This window comes from Carassius carassius, chromosome 2 (assembly GCF_963082965.1).
Source record: "Carassius carassius chromosome 2, fCarCar2.1, whole genome shotgun sequence".
In the NCBI taxonomy this organism is placed as follows: Eukaryota; Metazoa; Chordata; class Actinopteri; order Cypriniformes; family Cyprinidae; genus Carassius; species Carassius carassius.
The window spans coordinates 22,183,360-22,200,573 of record NC_081756.1 but is presented as its reverse complement, the minus strand read 5'-3'; the positions used below and the strand labels follow the sequence as shown (position 1 = coordinate 22,200,573).

Below are 17,214 nucleotides of genomic sequence, written 5' to 3'. Positions count from 1 at the left end.
TAATTTAAAATATAGTTTCATAACTTTTAGAAATTGATTATGGCCTGTACATTTTCCCAATTTGTTAATACTGTATTAAATAATACTTCTAGGTCCCTGGCTGTGCAATTTTGTGTTAAAGAAACAGGAGGACAACATGTGTTGCTTTAGTTACTCAGATGTCCTCCCTCTCTTGTTCATCCCAGTATTTACATGAAATTGGTTTTGGGTGCAAGTTCACACACAGAAAAAGGCATTGTGTAAGGCAGGCAGAAGCTTCATCCAAAACTCAAGGAACACTAGGAAAGACACACTGAATGCATTTCAAGTTGCCACATGTACAGTGCCTTTAGGGACAGTCATAAGTACCGATGAATAAAACACAGTAATAGGCATGTAAAACAGACACACTGAAACACACTTTCTTTAAAGCAATGCTATTCTCATCCATCACTCCTCCTTGTTTGTACCCTTAGCATTGCAAAGTTTTCTACTGTTTTTATCTATTTAGTTAGTTTAGTTTAGTTTTGCCACATTTTATGTAAATCTGAACTGATTGGGAAAAGAAATTCAAATATTACCATAAATCACCAAAAACTCCACACTTGTACAGTTGTCCAACTGCACAAAAAAGTGAGTGCTATTATCAATTGGGTCTCTCTCTCTCTCTCTCTCTCTCTCTCGACAATCACACTGCTATTCTTAGCAGTGAGAGGGGAAAAAATGATGAGGGGAAAAAAATCTTGTGATGTTACTTTATGATTTAGCCAAAGTGTAAAGTCATTCACAGTGGATCATAAGAGGGAGGGCTAATAATGTATCTGAGTCAGAGATATATATTTTCTCCAGTTAGTCAAATGTGCTAAGACAGATCTATCAATTCCAGATGCATGTTTCACGAGTCTGCTCTCTCTCTCTCTCTCTCTCGTTGAGTGTAAGTTCCTGGACAGCACTATGATGTCAGTAATCTGTGTGAGAGTAGAAATTCTGTTTATATGGAAGTGAATCTATTTTCAGGCTTTTATTCACCGTACACCATAAATGTTCATCAGTGGCCTCTTCACCGCCTCTTTTTGGACCCGTCAGTAACCATTAGCAAATGCAGCATATTTTCTCTCACCCTTCTGAAGGCTGTCCTCTGAATGACCTGCAAGTGTTTTTATCCTTTATGCGAAGTTTAGAAAATTAAGGAGTGAATGAGTCTCATCGTCACTCACTCATTTAATTAAAACTCTCATCTCATTAAATCTGCCTCTCATTATGGCCCTCATTTGCTGCAGCTCACAAATTTGAAGAGTGGGGAGGAGAGGGAAAAAAGAAAAGCAAAAGCAAATCTGTTTACTGTGCACGCTTTTCATTTGTTTAACCAATCCCACAGAACACACTCTGGTTAGGGGTTGTGTTTGATATAATGATGCCGTTGTTTATTTTGCCATTTAAATGTGCTGAAAACGAAGGTATCAGGAGATTATACTGGTCTCCAGCTCGCCTCTTAATTTGTAGCTCCACATGCAGGCCTCTTGTTTAAAACTATGCTCACAGTGTAAACTTGGGTTCACCCCTCTAGCCGAGTACAGTCTGTGAAAACAAGACTCAAGCCCCATCATCTGGTTTCCCTTTTCTGGCCCAAACAAAGTGGGTCTCCTATGGGTCTCTCAAGACTCGCTGACTAATAAAAATGTACAATTATTTTATTTGTGTATTAAAATGTCCAGTTATTTGAACATTTAAACTAATCTAATCTAATGATCATTCGCAAAGGAAATCAAGCATCATGTTCCTAAATTAAATAATTAAATGAATTAATAATTAATTAAATAATAAAGCCTAAAGTTAATTATTAATTATTATTTGGGGTCTGTAAGTTTTATTTTTTTTATGTTGAAATAAGTCTCTTATGCTTATCAAGGCTGCATGGTAATAACAGTAATTTTGTGAAATATTATTACAATTTATTTATGCATGTAATGGCAAAGTTTCAGAAATTGTTCTAATATGCTGTTTTGCTGATTAATACATATATAAATTTTTTTGTGGAAACGGTGATAAAAAAAGGATTCTATGATGAATAGAAAGTTCAAAAGAACAGCATTTATTTGAAATATATATTTTTTTGTAAAAATGTCTTTTAATTTAAAAGTCTTTTAATTTAATGCATCCTTGCTGGATGAATGTATTAATTTTCTAACAAGCTCTTAAACTGTAGTGTACAAACTTTTATAATAAAACACCGGTATTTTTATTTGTCATTGTGTTTAAAATGAACTGTCAATAGAATAACACATTTTTTTTCTTTTTCTTATGAAAACTTAACCAGTAACCATTGTTTTTATTTGTTTTTATTTTCGCAGGCCCATGCAGACCCCTTTTTGAAAACCCCTGCCACAGATGACGTGATGGGCACAGAGACAAATGTACACATGGAAAACACATCGCAAACTGTAGGCTGTCAATGGGAGTTTGGGGAGAGCTTCTTGAGAATACTGTATGTCTAATTCCGTTACACTGGCTCATTATTTTTTTTCTGTGACTTCACAAATCAGTCATGTAGCCATTCTGATTGTGTGCCCACTGCTGTCTGCTCACAAGTGTTAGTAAGCAGACATCAGCCTGGTCTTCAGGTTTCTGTGCTGTCTGACTGCATCGTGATGTTCTCAGGTTCTCTGACTGCGTAACAGAAGTTTGCGGGACAGATGACCTCACTAGATTTCATCCTGGACACTCTACATGTAACATGAGTATTCCTGCACCTCGTGAGCCAGTGACCGAGAAACTGTGGCCATTTCCACAGGTACACATTAAATTAGTACTTGCATCAGGGTTCTGTATATACTGGGCTTTGTGTATCAATGATAGAATAAATCTTTTGCAAATATACTACCTATTTCTCTCACAAACTGTCAATAATTCATGGCATTAGACCATTATTTCACCCACGGGTGAATTAATTAGTCATGTAGAGCTTGAATGTACAAATGCCTACAGTGTTAGACACTCTTTTCTGATCCGTGTGACATTAACAGGAGAAGCCTTGATGGAAAAAAGGACATCTTAAACCAGCCTAAACCTGGTTAAGATTGACTGTTGGACACGTTTCAGCTGGCCAGCCAGCAGAACACCAGCTTAGTCCATATTTACTTAAAGGCAAGTTTATTAAACCAGCTAAGACCAGTAACCTGTTCAGGCTGGTTTACTCTGTTTGAACCCCAATGCAGGGAGATCACATGCAGAGAAATATATATATATATATATATATATATATATATATATATATATATATATATATATACCTCCTAAAAAGTAAAAAGGAGATCTGATGACATGTTGTTGACCTACTTACATTATTATTGTTACAGTAGCTAGCTATAAAACTTATATGCTATTCAGCTAACTCAAACAATTATTATTACAAGGAAACAGTATATGAACCCTATTATATGGGATAGCCAACAAGCCCAAAATAACACAGACACTTCTGCTGCTCTGTTAACTGGCTTGTGTAAAGCAGCTCATTGTAAGTAGCCTGATATAGATGGTGTGGATAGACAGTGCTGTCTGGTTTGGTTCGACCACTTGTGGAGAGCTTAGAATAGTTTGAGAACGAGAGGAGAGATGGGGTGTGGTTACCAGCTCTTAACGAGCACTTTCCATTACATTTGAGTGTGTGTTTCTCTGATGACTGAGCACCTGTCTATCACTGATAGATCTGCTCTGTCTGGCTGTGTGTTATTTCCTTGCCTTAAGCCCACGTTTCTTGTAACGATTTTCCCCCCTCATCTTAACTGGTTGGATCATATTCTTTTGCAAAGCTTGTCGTGCGTGCTTGTGTGTGCTTGAGCAAATGACCAGCTGTGTGCCAGCTGTGTGCCCACTAAGTGTTGATAGAATCAAAGAAAGAAGCTGTATGACATGTACACACACACACACGACATAAATACACACTCAATTCACACCTACCACCAAATGCTTCTCCAACTCTGCCAGGCAGACATTCGCAAATTTTATACTCACAAGATCAAACGCGGCTGAAAATAATAAACCAGCCTTTGGTGGACTATTAAACATTCCCACACATACACAGACTGAACAGCTTTAAGAGGAACAGATGCAGTAAGATGTCTTTACTGTATGTAATATATTATACATCTATATTTAACAAGCCTCGTGTTTTTATTACAACCTACATATAATGCTTCACATTATTCATAAACATACATATCCTTTTTGATCTGACAGAAAGTATTATTAAAGAAATATTCCATCAGTACAAGTTAAACAAAACAGCATTTGTGACATAATGTTAATTATCACAATATGAAAAGTGCAATATGCAAGTCCTGAACTCACTGACCAATAATGCTGATATTGATATAAATACAATACATCTAACTGGAACATTGATTGGATGAATACATAATGGGCTTTTTTCTTTGTAATTACAGAAAATGTAATTGTTTATTTGAGTCAATTTAATTGTAACAAATACCACATTTAGCTTTATTTAGTGAAGTGAAATAATAGTTTAAGATTTGGCCATGGACACACTAAAATCTCATAAAGCACTCTTCTTCAAAAAGAAGAGAAACACAGAGAGATACCTTTAATGTCTCTGTTCTCTCCATAGTTCTCGCAGGATCCAGCAGGCTCCCGAGCACAGTTAGCAGTTGTTAGCAGCGTCAGGAATGCAGCGAGCTCAGATTTGCCAGAACTGTGGTTGGGTTGCATATGTTTGTAATTGATTTCTTAAATATTTATTTCTCCATTCACAATCTTTGTTTGGCTTTGTGTAACTCATATCAGAATGCCACTCTGAGCAATTACAAACTTCTGGGATGGCCTGCTGATGAACCCTGAGATACATTTGATAGGTGTCAGCAGTATGTGTGTGTGTGTGTGCATGTATGTAGTCTGTTATGAGATGAGAAAAACAAAGAAGAGAAGACCAGACCAGGTGAAATGGATGACAGTTACATGCCTTTCAGCCAATTAATTGTCATCTCAGCTGTTATTTTAACTCTCTGCCCTGCGCACGTCAACACTGTTATTCTTATCATTTCCGGAAGATGAGCTCATCTGTGTATGTAAAAGAGCCAGATGACCTTCAGCCCCACAGCAAAGGTCAGAGTTCACCCAATGTATATTTCATTAGCAAACGGCGTGAATTTGGAGAGAGAGACACAGAAATAGATCCAAATAAAGCTCTGGGGATTTTTACATACTATAATACACTATTAGCGCTAATTATTCGGCTCTCCGCTGCCAGTGAAATGGCATTCGACATGCTTGCGCAGTTCTCTCTCGCAGGAAGGACACTGTCAGTCCTTCTCATCTTCTGGGCGACCAGAATAATAGTGAGAATTATTTAGTCGTAAAGCGGATTATAGACACTTATATCAGAGGCAAATAAAACTGCCTTTCTGCTTGAAAACACACAGATAAATCAACTTTTCCTTGAGAGATTTGTCCTTTGGTTGTTACGCTTCTGGATGTCATGCTCTCCCAGCTGTTGTTTAGTCCCGCATCCTGCTGAGAGGCCATCTCTGCAGTCTTTCAAAAATACACAAGCTTTTGTGTGATAGGAAGCACAGAGAAGGGAAGAAATCGTGTGTGTGTGTCTGTGTGAAAGAGCTTACCATTCCAGTGAGTGACGCTGATTTAGCATTACAACAGAGGAGGCGGCTCTGCTTGCCTACACTTTAAAAGGTGTATGCACACACTTGGCAGGGGATGGAAGGGTGTGCGTTTTGGTCTGACTGGATTGATCGACCATGGACTTCTTTTTTTCTGTCTCCCTGGAGCCCCCTACTTCCTACTTCCTGTCTATCCAGGAAGAGGGCGACGAAAAGAATTCCAGAAAAGAATTAGTTTGCGTAGAATGCATAAGCACAGAGAACACACACACACACACAAATTCCTGAACTTATTGTGCCCAGCAAAGAAAAAAAAAAAAAAACCTTTGTCCCTTGTCCAATAGAGGTCCCCTCTCACCAGTATTTGGAAGACACGCTCACACAAACACATCCTCTCTCATTTGCATGGCAATAGCATTATTAAGGAGAAAGATGTCATGGTGACAAGAAGTTTATATGTAAGCACAAAGAGAAGTGAGGAAGAATGGAGTGCTCTTCGCTGTTCATTTGACATCCTTTAACACACACACACACACACACACATACAGACTTTTTCTTCTTCTATACAGTCACATTCAGACATTTTTGTCCTGGTGAATTCCCTCGTCCACTGATATTGTCACAAAGCATGTTTACGTGTGCACTTATAAAAGTATAACATGACACGTTTAGTATTTGAATATTGAATATTTGGATTAAAGACACATCATCTTAGTCTTTTGGAGCAAGCACACAACTCAGAGGCAGATTGTGGTCTGATTAACACTGCAAAACTGAGCTACAATCAGATTTTCTAGGTCTGTTAGTCTGGCTTGGTACAATCCAGAGTGGTGTCATTTTAGTGTGATAAAAGAATAGTGGAGTACGAGCCACAGACAATTTTTTTGGCCTCCTGTTGCATTGCCATTATGAAAAGGGACACAAGAGTATTTAATAAACTCTATTAATCTTGTTGAGAGAGCAAGTTCATTGGTGGGCTCTCTTTCCCAGCTCTCCCAATCAATCAGCCGAGCTCTGCTAATGTATTCATGTGAAACGCACAGCACAACTTGTTTGACAGAGCTCCGAGAAAAGAAGAATTTATGAAGTCCTTCCTTCCACCACAACCAATCCAAAGAAGCCCTCAGCCACTCTCACAATCAATACTTCAGCTGGTAAATATATGATCTGTAATTATATAAAGAAACATTAATCATATATCTGTTGTCAAGACAAGGCTCGAGTGGAATTCACAGAATGTGGCTCATGCTGTGTGATTTGCAGAGTTGAATCTTACCCCATGGTATTGATAGGGAAGCAGTCCAGGATTTGTTGAACAGGTCAGATGGAGGTGCTTGTTACACTCATGTCTCAGGCATGATGTCATAGCTTTCAGGGCACAAGAGCTATCTTATGAGTTCACACTTTGAGGAGAAATTCTGTACTACACTGCTGACTGATGTGCAAAGGGAAAAGCAGGTGATTTTGTATCTCTCTCCTTTGAACGGAAAAAGAGATATATTCTCTCCTTGGATTTACAGATTTGTACCAAAATGTTGTGTTGCTAAAGGAATGGGTTCAATTCAAAGTTAAGCTCAATCGACAACACTTGTGCCATTATGCTGATTGCTACAAAAACTTATTTAGACTTTTAAGTCTCACTTTTTCTAAATAAGTAAATAAAAGAAAGGTGGGTTACATTGAAGCACTTACAGTGAAAGTGAATGGGCCAGTCTGTAAATGTTAAAATACTCTGTTTCGGTAGTATAGCCCAACATGCAAATTAATGTGTATTAGCAGGGTTTTAACATGGAAAAGATCGTTTTCTAACCTTTTCTTTGTGGTTATATCCAATTTTCAAACGTTGTTGCCATGACAAAGCAACACAAGAAACCTGAAAACAACTGTAAAGTTATGATTTAACAGCTTTACAGCTCAAATAAAGTTTTACAAGAAAATAAATAATGTTTTTATTCAGTAGTAAGCTGTACATTTCTGCTTATAATTTCTCCAAAAGTTGACCCCATTCACTTTCATTATACGTTGCTCAGCATAACCAATTATTGATTTATTTATTTATTTATTTATTTTGCTTTTTTTCAAAGAAAAACAAAGGACGAAATGGGTAAGTCAAGTTGATTTGTGTGTGTGTGTGTGTTTGTGTGTGCATGCATGGTAATCAGCATTATGCCACAAATGCTATCAATTTTGCTATCAAATACATCTTTTCCAATGTGGTTTTACACTGCAAATGGCTAATAAAGTGAACTGTGAATTTAGCCTAACTTGTACTAAACACTTTTATAAGAATAAGAATATTCCTGTACTGAAAAAAAAATAAATATTAGATCTCATGCCTCGTATCTAATATATCATCTTTTTAAAGAACTCTTTCTGTGGTCATAAAAAAGTTGATTTTTCAAGCCTGGCACTGGTGTGATCCCTTTGTAGTTTAACCTTTACAGTTCAGTCGCTCCATTCAGATCACATTCACCAAGGCAGCCCTTTTTTCATTCTATGGAGAAAGGGGAGCAAATGCAGGGGGAGACAGAGCCATGTCCAGGCAGAGGCGAAGAGAGAGGGATGGAGACTTCTCTTGTTTGGGGGGAGGTGAGAAAAAAGTGCAGTATTCTGCTTCAAAGAAATGTTTCCATAATTGCCCTGTAACTCGGCAATAATGGCTGAGGAGGCTGAGAAAGGCACAATCTTTCAGATGGCTGAACAGCAAAGGCTCCCACCACCTTTCTGTCTTTCTCTTTCCCTTTCTTTCTCCGTCCCTTTCCTTTTACACCCATAACCCTCTGCGCCACTTGTTGTCTTTCAGATGGAATGAAAGAATTCCTCTCTCTAACCTCTGTCAACAAAGGGCATGAAATTAGCGCTCTCCACAGCCCCCGCCTCCTGTCCTACAAAGTGTCACTCTCTCATTCTTTTTATCAACAGACCTGCCAGAGAAAGAATCAACTGACAAATACCCCACTGCACCTTCATCGCCGTGCATTAGCATTGCTGTTTTCTTTCCCAATAGTGTCCCAATCACATTTTCTACAGAAACCATCACTGTTCATGGTGAACGCTAAACATCAAGCCCATGGTAAATTTCTGTGCAGTACGAATAAACTCAATAGTTCTGAAGATGTTTTAATGGATTTCCTGCGGATTAAAAAAAAAATTAATATAATAATCCTGGCTTTTGCAAACCAGTCACTGGAGGCTAGTGTATTTTTGTGTTTGTGTGTGTAAAACAAGATTTGGGGGTGTAAATGTGGTTACCTCTTCTTTGAGGCAGCAGAAGAGTTCGGATGGCCTGTAACCTCATGCACAGTGACAGTGTGGAACATGTCTCTTCTATGCTTTCACTGTTTTCCTCTATAGCCTTACAGGTCATCTAAACATGTCAACCATATCTGAGTAAAATAAAAAAAAATTCTACACACTCCACTGTGTGAGATAGTGAGAGAGAGAGCTCTGAGCTGTTTGTGTGTTTGCCAAGCTAACAATCAGCAGTGCCTCACAAAAGGATTAGTGACCTCCACAAAGAGAACAGGGCACTTCAAAGCTTCTGCAGGGCTACAATAGCGCTGACATTTGTCCTGCTCAGTGCAGGGATGGGGTGTGGTGGGACATCATTGCCACAGAGCACACTGACAGAGAGGGGTGGACAGGGGCACGGCACAGGGCTGGTCCTCTCTTTCACAGCCTGATTCTGCCCCTTTGGCAGCCCACTCTGGTCTTCATGTCTTCCTCCGGCCCTGTCCATTCATGCAGAAGGCTGCTGATGACTCCATTGGCTGGTTTTCTCTAAAAGGTTTAGCCCTGTCTGTCCTCCCTCTCTGCATCAATGGCGAGTCAGAAAGATAGATTAGATTTGCCTTTGATTCCACTGTGTTTCATCGCTTTCCCCCATCCAAATTGGTATTTAACAAAGCATTCCTCACAGTGAGTGGTACAGCTATGTAGCTCTGTCATTGATGTAGAGGGAGAATGGTACTTGGAGATATAATGGGTTAGTGGTGGCTAATAGACTGAATTGCCATTTATTTGGAAAGTGTCAATGGTGCTGAATTTCCCACAGATGATGCAGTTCTGCGGTGCTCAGAAGGACAGGTTATGAATGTATTTATGCACATTGATGATATTATCCCACTCAACCTACCAATCCCCCCAATATATATATAAATGTATTATCTGTGTGTGAATTAACAAATATTTAAGCTTAAGTCTGTTCGTAAAACTGTTAGTTTTTGCAGTTTTTTGGAGCAAGCAGCAAATTAAACTCTCTGGAAACCTCAAGAACTAATTATTCATAACTTTTGTTAAATCCAATGAAAATAATCACCATTTTCAGTGGCTATAAATGGCCATTTCTTGCTTTCTTCTTATGGTTTATTAGTATAGTTATTATTAATATTATTACTACTACTACTACTATTATTATTTCTTTATTACATTAAGTTTAATTTATAAGTAGAGTTTATTATTATTATTATTATTGTTATTATTATTATTAATTTAACTGCACGCTCACAATCCTCTGACATTTCTTGCTCAGTAGCAATTGCTGCTAACCCTCTTGTGTCTCAGCAGTTAAATGAGCTCCCGTTTTTATCATTGCTGGAAGCGTTGGAATAAAAAGAGGAGTCACTGTTGATTATTGCTCATTAGCCACAAGGACATCCACTTAACTCTGAATAAATGAGTGACACTAACAGCCCCAGTCGGAATGTCCTCCGCATAGCTCTGAGCGAAATGTTCATTAATGCTCTCCATTTGCTAAGTTGAGAAAGAAAGTGGTTGGACACGTATGGCGACAACGGTATCGGTGATTACTTTGTTTCTGGCGAGGCATTTTAATTCTTAATTTCATGCGATGATCAGAGACACCGTGAAGCCCAGTGTCATCCTTTCAAGAGCATTTCAAATGGATTTTAATGATCAAGAGTGGCTCAGGTCCCTCAGCGCCTAATATGTGCAGAATACACACTAAACATGCATCAATATTTATGACAGTCCTGAACCGGCTTGTGACTGGAAAAGAAGTGTGATTTCTGCTGGAAAATGTGTGTGATAAAGTCTCTATCGTCGACCTGATGCTCTATCGTTGACGCTGATTCTAGTATATTTTGCTAATGAAACACTGTATGTTGGTAACATAAAAGTAGTTTGGGAGCATTGTAACAAAATTAGCAAATTAGAACTTAGCTATAGAGAAGAACTTGCTATCATACATGACCACCATCCTCCTGGTGTGAATGTAAAATAAGTCTCTGTGTAGAAACATAAACATTATATTAGTAATGTGTGTGTGTGTGTGTGTGTGTGTGTGTGTGTGTGTGTGTGTGTGTGTGTGTGTGTGTGTATGTATGTATGTAGGCTATGTATGTATGTATGTATATATATATATATATATATATATATATATAGGGAGTAAACAGCTGGGACTAAACAGCACTATGTATCTTACTCTGTTTATACATATCTGTATAAGGCCTACATTTCTAAACTATTTCAAGTAGAAGTAGATAAATGGATAATATCTCAAAGTTAAAGACAGCGAAAATGTCAATGGGAGTAAAAAGCACTCTATAATTTCACTCTAATTTACACATATGTGTGTCCTAATTAGGCCTATATTTCTACACTATTTTAATTAAAAGAAGATAAATGTGTAAATAATATATCAAACTTAAAAACACAACGGGTAAAAAGGCAAGGGATTTACAGCAGTTTGAACAAAATGTGTTAAAAATTCTCCCTACGTCTTTATAAGGAAAACGTTTGACTAGGAATAAGTACCAAATCTAATGTATAATTTAAGCCTAATATTATAACGATTTTAGATTTTTGTAGTTGTTGTTTCACAGCAGTCCTCGGTCTCGGTCCTGAAGTATGGCTGCGGGAACAAGGGGTGCTGAGGGTTCTGCAGCAGCCCCCGGCACACCCCCCTTGTGCCCGATCATCCCCAAGTTACTTCATTTTTGTGATAGTTTTGTGATCAATCAAGAAATATAGGCTAGGCTATAGCCTAGTGTGGTTGTAGTTTTCTTGCGCGCCTCGCAGCGTGCGTCCCTACATCTATCTCGCCCTCGCACTGAAAGAATTTCAAGTGAAATGTTCACGCGATATTACTGTAATTATACATTCCGACTTGTTAAAACCATTCACGTCCTAATCCTATTTATGAGCCGTTTTCCGAAGCTTTCTCACTTCTCAAGACGGCCACTGACTATCACATAAACACAGCTCTTTAATCGCGCTCTGATCTGGTCAAACGCGCTCAAACCATTGTTCCATAATGTAATCCATTAACTACGCACTTCATAATGTTTTAGGCAAGTAGGCTATCCATATTATAACAAGATATTTTAATATGTCTGAATTTGTATTTAACCTGATCAAGTTTAATACGAATACATTTAAAGTTTAATTATAAGACCGCATGTCCACGATTAAGTTATACCTACAATCAACGAACACATTATACAGCGAGCAAAACATTTGGCCTACATTATCAAAGAATATCACTGAATTCAGTCCAGCGTGAGTGTAAGCACTCTAAAATAAAGCTATAAGCTATAATCAGTGACATCTGCTGTGTTGTTTCTTTGACGAGAGAATTCGCCAAAGTGCAAATTTGATCAAAATTAAAATACATTTTAAATAATATTTTTTTTGCAGGTAGTTTGCCATTCAAGACGGTTTTATGGTGTAACCGTGTCAAAATATTCCACCAGGTATTTTTCTTATTGGGAAATTGCATGCCTTAAATTGCTTAACATTCCATCTGATTATAAGCTCCAAGCAAATCTTACAAAAAGAACGAATAATCCCCAAAATGCCAGTGGTCAACTTTCTCAAATAAATGACATAAATGAAAGATCATGATCAATATGGCTCAGTCCATGTAAAGGCCGCTCAGAGTGAACTGTAGAGGGAGCTCCAACTCTAGACTTTGGAACCCACTGAAACAAAGCTGCTGCCATGCAAATCATCTTCAAGAGTGAAAACACACATAAATAAATAATTTCGCACTGGATCGAAGGCATATGGCAAGCAGCACAACACCAATGTCTGATTAGAATTCATTACATTTTTAAAAAGCAGAATCTCGAGAAATATAAATAGCCGAGATTACATTAACCATCTGTACAGAAGAAAATTGTTCAACTTTTTTGTGACTTTTCCTCTTCAAAGAACAACACATGCAATTCTTATTACATTGAAATTGAGTTGTATGTTATTTCAACCCAATATAAATGAAATAATTATTCATTTCATATTGGCTGTTCCGCCTCGATGGGGATAATCCTCTTCCATTAATATCCAAATCGATTCAAGAAGGAGCTAATTACGGTTAAGTCCCCGAAATAGGAAAATACTTCAAATCCTCCGTTTCAAACCTCATAACCTCGAGTTGACGTTTCCCATGCCTTTCAAAACACAACCTGTAACCATTTCCACAGAGAAAAGCATAACATTTCTAACACAATTTACAATATTAACACTTTTTTTTCTTTTTTTTTTCTTTTTTAAGGAAAAATGAAGCTGAAGTTGCAGCGGTTCATTTATTAGCCAAAATATAGACTTTCTTGTACAATTTAGGATCACAAGTATATACATTTTCGTTGCGTTATATACAAAACATTTCAACATCAAATCCTCACAGAGCTTACAAAAGAAAATGGGTCTCACAGACTCTTGGTCTGACAGTATTAACATCAGCCATGGTACACAGGACATGCTTACAATGTAAGTATACAGAAGTGAGTTATTTTTATTTTACATTCCTTACACGGGTTAAATTGAAAAGTAAAAGAGAGAAAAGCCTAGGAGGAAGAGAGGGCGGATGATAATACCATGGCAGCTTCGAGTTGGTTCTGGGGCCTATTGCATATAGAAGGGAAGCATGAAAAACACGGGGCCAATACAAAACTAAATCTGCAAGCAAGTAGAGAACAAAGTTTTGAAATCAACATTCTGAAATATCGCATCGAAGCACTGGAGATTTATTGGTTTGACATTATGGGTGTATTATTGCACAAGCACAATATATAAATCATGTTTAAACCACGGTATACCAAGTACCCGAGTGCGTGACTAGACAGTCATGCATGATCATTAAGTGATATTCAAATGTAAAAATTAACAAGTAACAATAAAAAAAAAAAAAAAAAAAAAAAAAAATCATGGACAGGCAATGTTCTTACTGTATTTGAACAAGATGGAAGGCTGTTTTTAACAACTTTTTCTCTGCTTCCAAGGCACTAAATCTTTCTGAAATAATAAAACCAGTAACAACAACAAGGAAATAAAAAAAATGCCAATTTATTATTATTATTATTATTATTATTAAAAAAAAAATTAAAAAAGATCTTACAGGCAGTTGTTGAGGGGAAAAAGGTTTGCGGCCTAGAAATATCAAACTTCGCACACACTAACACACCAAAGGCAACTGAAAGCCTTTCCCCATATACTCAATTGGACAGACTTTTGAGTATTTGAAAAAAAAAGACGAATAACAATAAGTACCCTCCACTAGACATTTGCGTTTCAAGCGTAATTATTTTTACTTGAATGTTTCACAGTAGTGATCAAATGAAAATGGATTCAGAGGGGAATAAGAATGGTGTGTTTCCAGTCTGTCAGTACAGTCTTAATAGTGTCAATAAAAAGCATTAATCGCACATCTCTGCGCTTCTCAGTGTGGGTGACATGTACCTTTGACTGTGGACTCGGAGTTTTGACTCCTGTCCTCTGCTTGTCTGCTGTACAGCGCAAGGCCATTCGCCGAAGCCTGGTTACTGAGTCCTAAATAGTGGTTTGAGTTCAGCAAGGCGAGCTGGTGTGCAGTGAAACCCCTATTTGTCCAGCTCTGGATTTTCCCTACGGGACACGAAAGGAGTCTGTGAGGAGTGATTATGGTCTGAGCGGCGGACGCAGCGGAAGGAGATTTTCGTGGATTGTCTGGAGTTGTGGCAGTCTCTGCCAAAGACCAGATCTTAGGTTTTGGAGCCGGAGGTGGGTTGTTTTCTGAGGGCGGAGAGTTGATGATGGGCTGGTTGAGTTTGACCGGCTCGCTGTTGGCCTGTTCTAAGTTGTTGTGGTGGTGATGATGATTGTGATGGTGATGGTGAAAGTGCTCTGCGCGATCGCATTGTATCTCTTTACCGTCTTTCACCATCGCTTTGAACAACCTTTGCTCCGGTCCTTGTAAATCCTCATACCCTTCTGAAATTTCGGAATCGCTCCTGCCGTCCAGTTTCAAATCAGAATGCAGTTCGTCCTGCTCGTCTAAATCGTCCTTATTCTCAATATTCTCCGTGTCAATATTTTCCAAATCGATTTCCTCCTCATCCTCGCGTTTGTCGCCGTCCTCTTCCTCGTGATCGCTGTTGTAATCATTTCCTTCTTCGTCTGTGCGACTCCGTGGAGCCCAGGTCATCTTGTTCTCCTTCTTTAGCCTCCTCCTGGCGTTGGCGAACCAGGTGGACACTTGAGTGAGGGTCATTTTAGTGATAATTGCCAGCATAATCTTTTCGCCTTTAGTGGGGTACGGGTTTTTCCGGTGCTCACTTAACCAGGCCTTGAGCGTGCTGGTGCTCTCCCTAGTGGCATTTTTAGGTCTGGAAGGGTCTCCGAACTGGTACTGACCATATGGGTAAAAAGCAGGATGATGGTGGGCAAATCCCGGATGCTGGACGCCCGGGCTGTCCTTCAGTTCATACTGTGCCCCCTTAAAACACAGAACACGGATCCAACATTAACGTGAATCACAATTATTCTTGGCCTGGCATATCCTATTATTTTTTTATTTTATTTATGTTTTTTTTTCTTACTCCCTTACAGTTCCTTGGTGTAATTGTTGTTGAATATACGAATTGCGTAGACGATTTTCAGTTTATGTGAGTTATTTATTTATTTTAAATAGCCCGTTGACTGAAATCTTTAGTAGCGTGCATTTTATATAAATTATTCCAAATAAATTTATAAGATGCAGCCATATATATATCCTATATGTTTATTCTTTGTATGAGTGTATCATATTGTTTTATTCGTTAATACACGATAACAGTTGTTTAACTATTTTAATTTATTGTAATTACAATCACAAGCACTACACTTATTATTATTATTATTATTATTTTACTTCTTTTATTATTATTATTTTTACTATTTTTACTTTATTTACCGAACGGAGTAAACAGCAAAGTTCTCCATCGTCTTGCAAAACTAGCATTCAGTAATGATTGGTATATTGAATCATAAATTAAAGTAAAGGATTCTTTAACACTAAGCATTAAACAAAACAAAAAAAGTTTACTACATTTGAGTTTGAGAGAGAAAAACAACATAAAAATGAAATAAAATGATTACTCACCAGCTGGTTGAAAATGGACAGATCATTTGAATAAGGAAGAAAAGCTCCATAGCTTTGTGCAGCAGCGAAAGGTGATCCGTACATAGTGGAGAGAACATTAGAGAGCGCTCCGGACGGGCTCAGGTCTGTCCCGGTCCGGACACTGCCTATCCCCTGCCTGTCCTGCGGGTATATGGGTCGAATGTACTGATATCCCAACTGTGGGAAAGACATTGTTGTGGAGAAAGTCTGCTGGAGTCACAAAAAGCGGCGAATCGCCCTCTTGGTGCGCGCCACGATATCCACTTTACAGTGAGTACAAAGTGTCAGGGCAGTCTATATTTCCTCCAAAAGAGCCAGTGTAAACGATCCGATTGCGCTTTCCTTCTTTACTTCCCTATTGATCTGAATGGGCTAAGGTCAGGTCCTTACAGATTGCTTTAGATTATTGGAACTCCTTTTTGTGATTGACATTTTTAGTCGTTCAGAAGCTCCTCCTATTTCTCAAGTCTCACCCCCACTTACAGAGCCTCTCCCTCCCTCTCTCTCCCCTCTCTCTCCCCTCTCTCTCTTTCTCTCTCTCTCTCTCTCTGCTCCTGCTCTCCGTCTGGATAAGTCCTCTGACGTCGCCATTTCTTATTTGAATGAGTTTAAAATCTCATTTTATGGCTCGCCAATCATTTCACTCGTTATTTGTTCGACGCTTCCGCCCTTTTTCATTTTCTTGTTTTACTTCTCAAAAATATAGATCATCCACAAAATGGTAAATATTTTATCCTTGTTAAGACATTAACTTCCCGCAGATATTTTGTGTCTTTTTACTCGCGTCTCATCAACGTGAAACGAAGAGCTTTAAAGTTGAAACTGGAGAGCACATACGGAATGTTATAAAATAGCCTACACAAGGAAATTATTATGCGAAGAGCGTTTTTAGCGAATCTAACACGGAACAACCCAATCGGGGTCTTCTGACGCCTTTAGTGAAACATCAAAATACTCGCCTTCAGTGTAAGTTGAAGAAAAAAAAAAAAAAACGAAAAGCCTTAACATATTTTCCTAATGTATATGCCGTATTGTGGATTTATGCAAATTACAATTTAGTGCATTTTAATTTTTTAAATATGGAACATTTATTATTATTATTATTATTATTACTACTAGGCTACTAGTTATTATTACTACTAGGCTACTGCTATATATGATGTATGTATTTAAGCTGTCAGCCTTGAAGGCTTTTTTTGACGTATTAAATTTTAATCGCAAATGTTT

General features: G+C 38.1%; 1 protein-coding gene across 1 annotated transcript; it reads right to left on the bottom strand.

Annotated features, from left to right (window-relative positions):
- Positions 1 to 13,139: 13,139 nt before the first annotated feature.
- On the bottom strand, positions 13,140 to 16,401 carry LOC132106576 (iroquois-class homeodomain protein irx-3-like). Its single transcript, XM_059512384.1, has 4 exons — positions 15,967 to 16,401; positions 14,307 to 15,321; positions 13,796 to 13,862; positions 13,140 to 13,472 (listed from the first exon to the last, which is right to left on the bottom strand). The coding sequence occupies exons 1-4, from the start codon at positions 16,177 to 16,179 to the stop codon at positions 13,415 to 13,417; spliced, it is 1,353 nt and encodes a 450-aa protein (XP_059368367.1). The 5' UTR covers positions 16,180 to 16,401; the 3' UTR covers positions 13,140 to 13,414.
- Between the last annotated feature and the right edge of the window lie 813 nt (positions 16,402 to 17,214).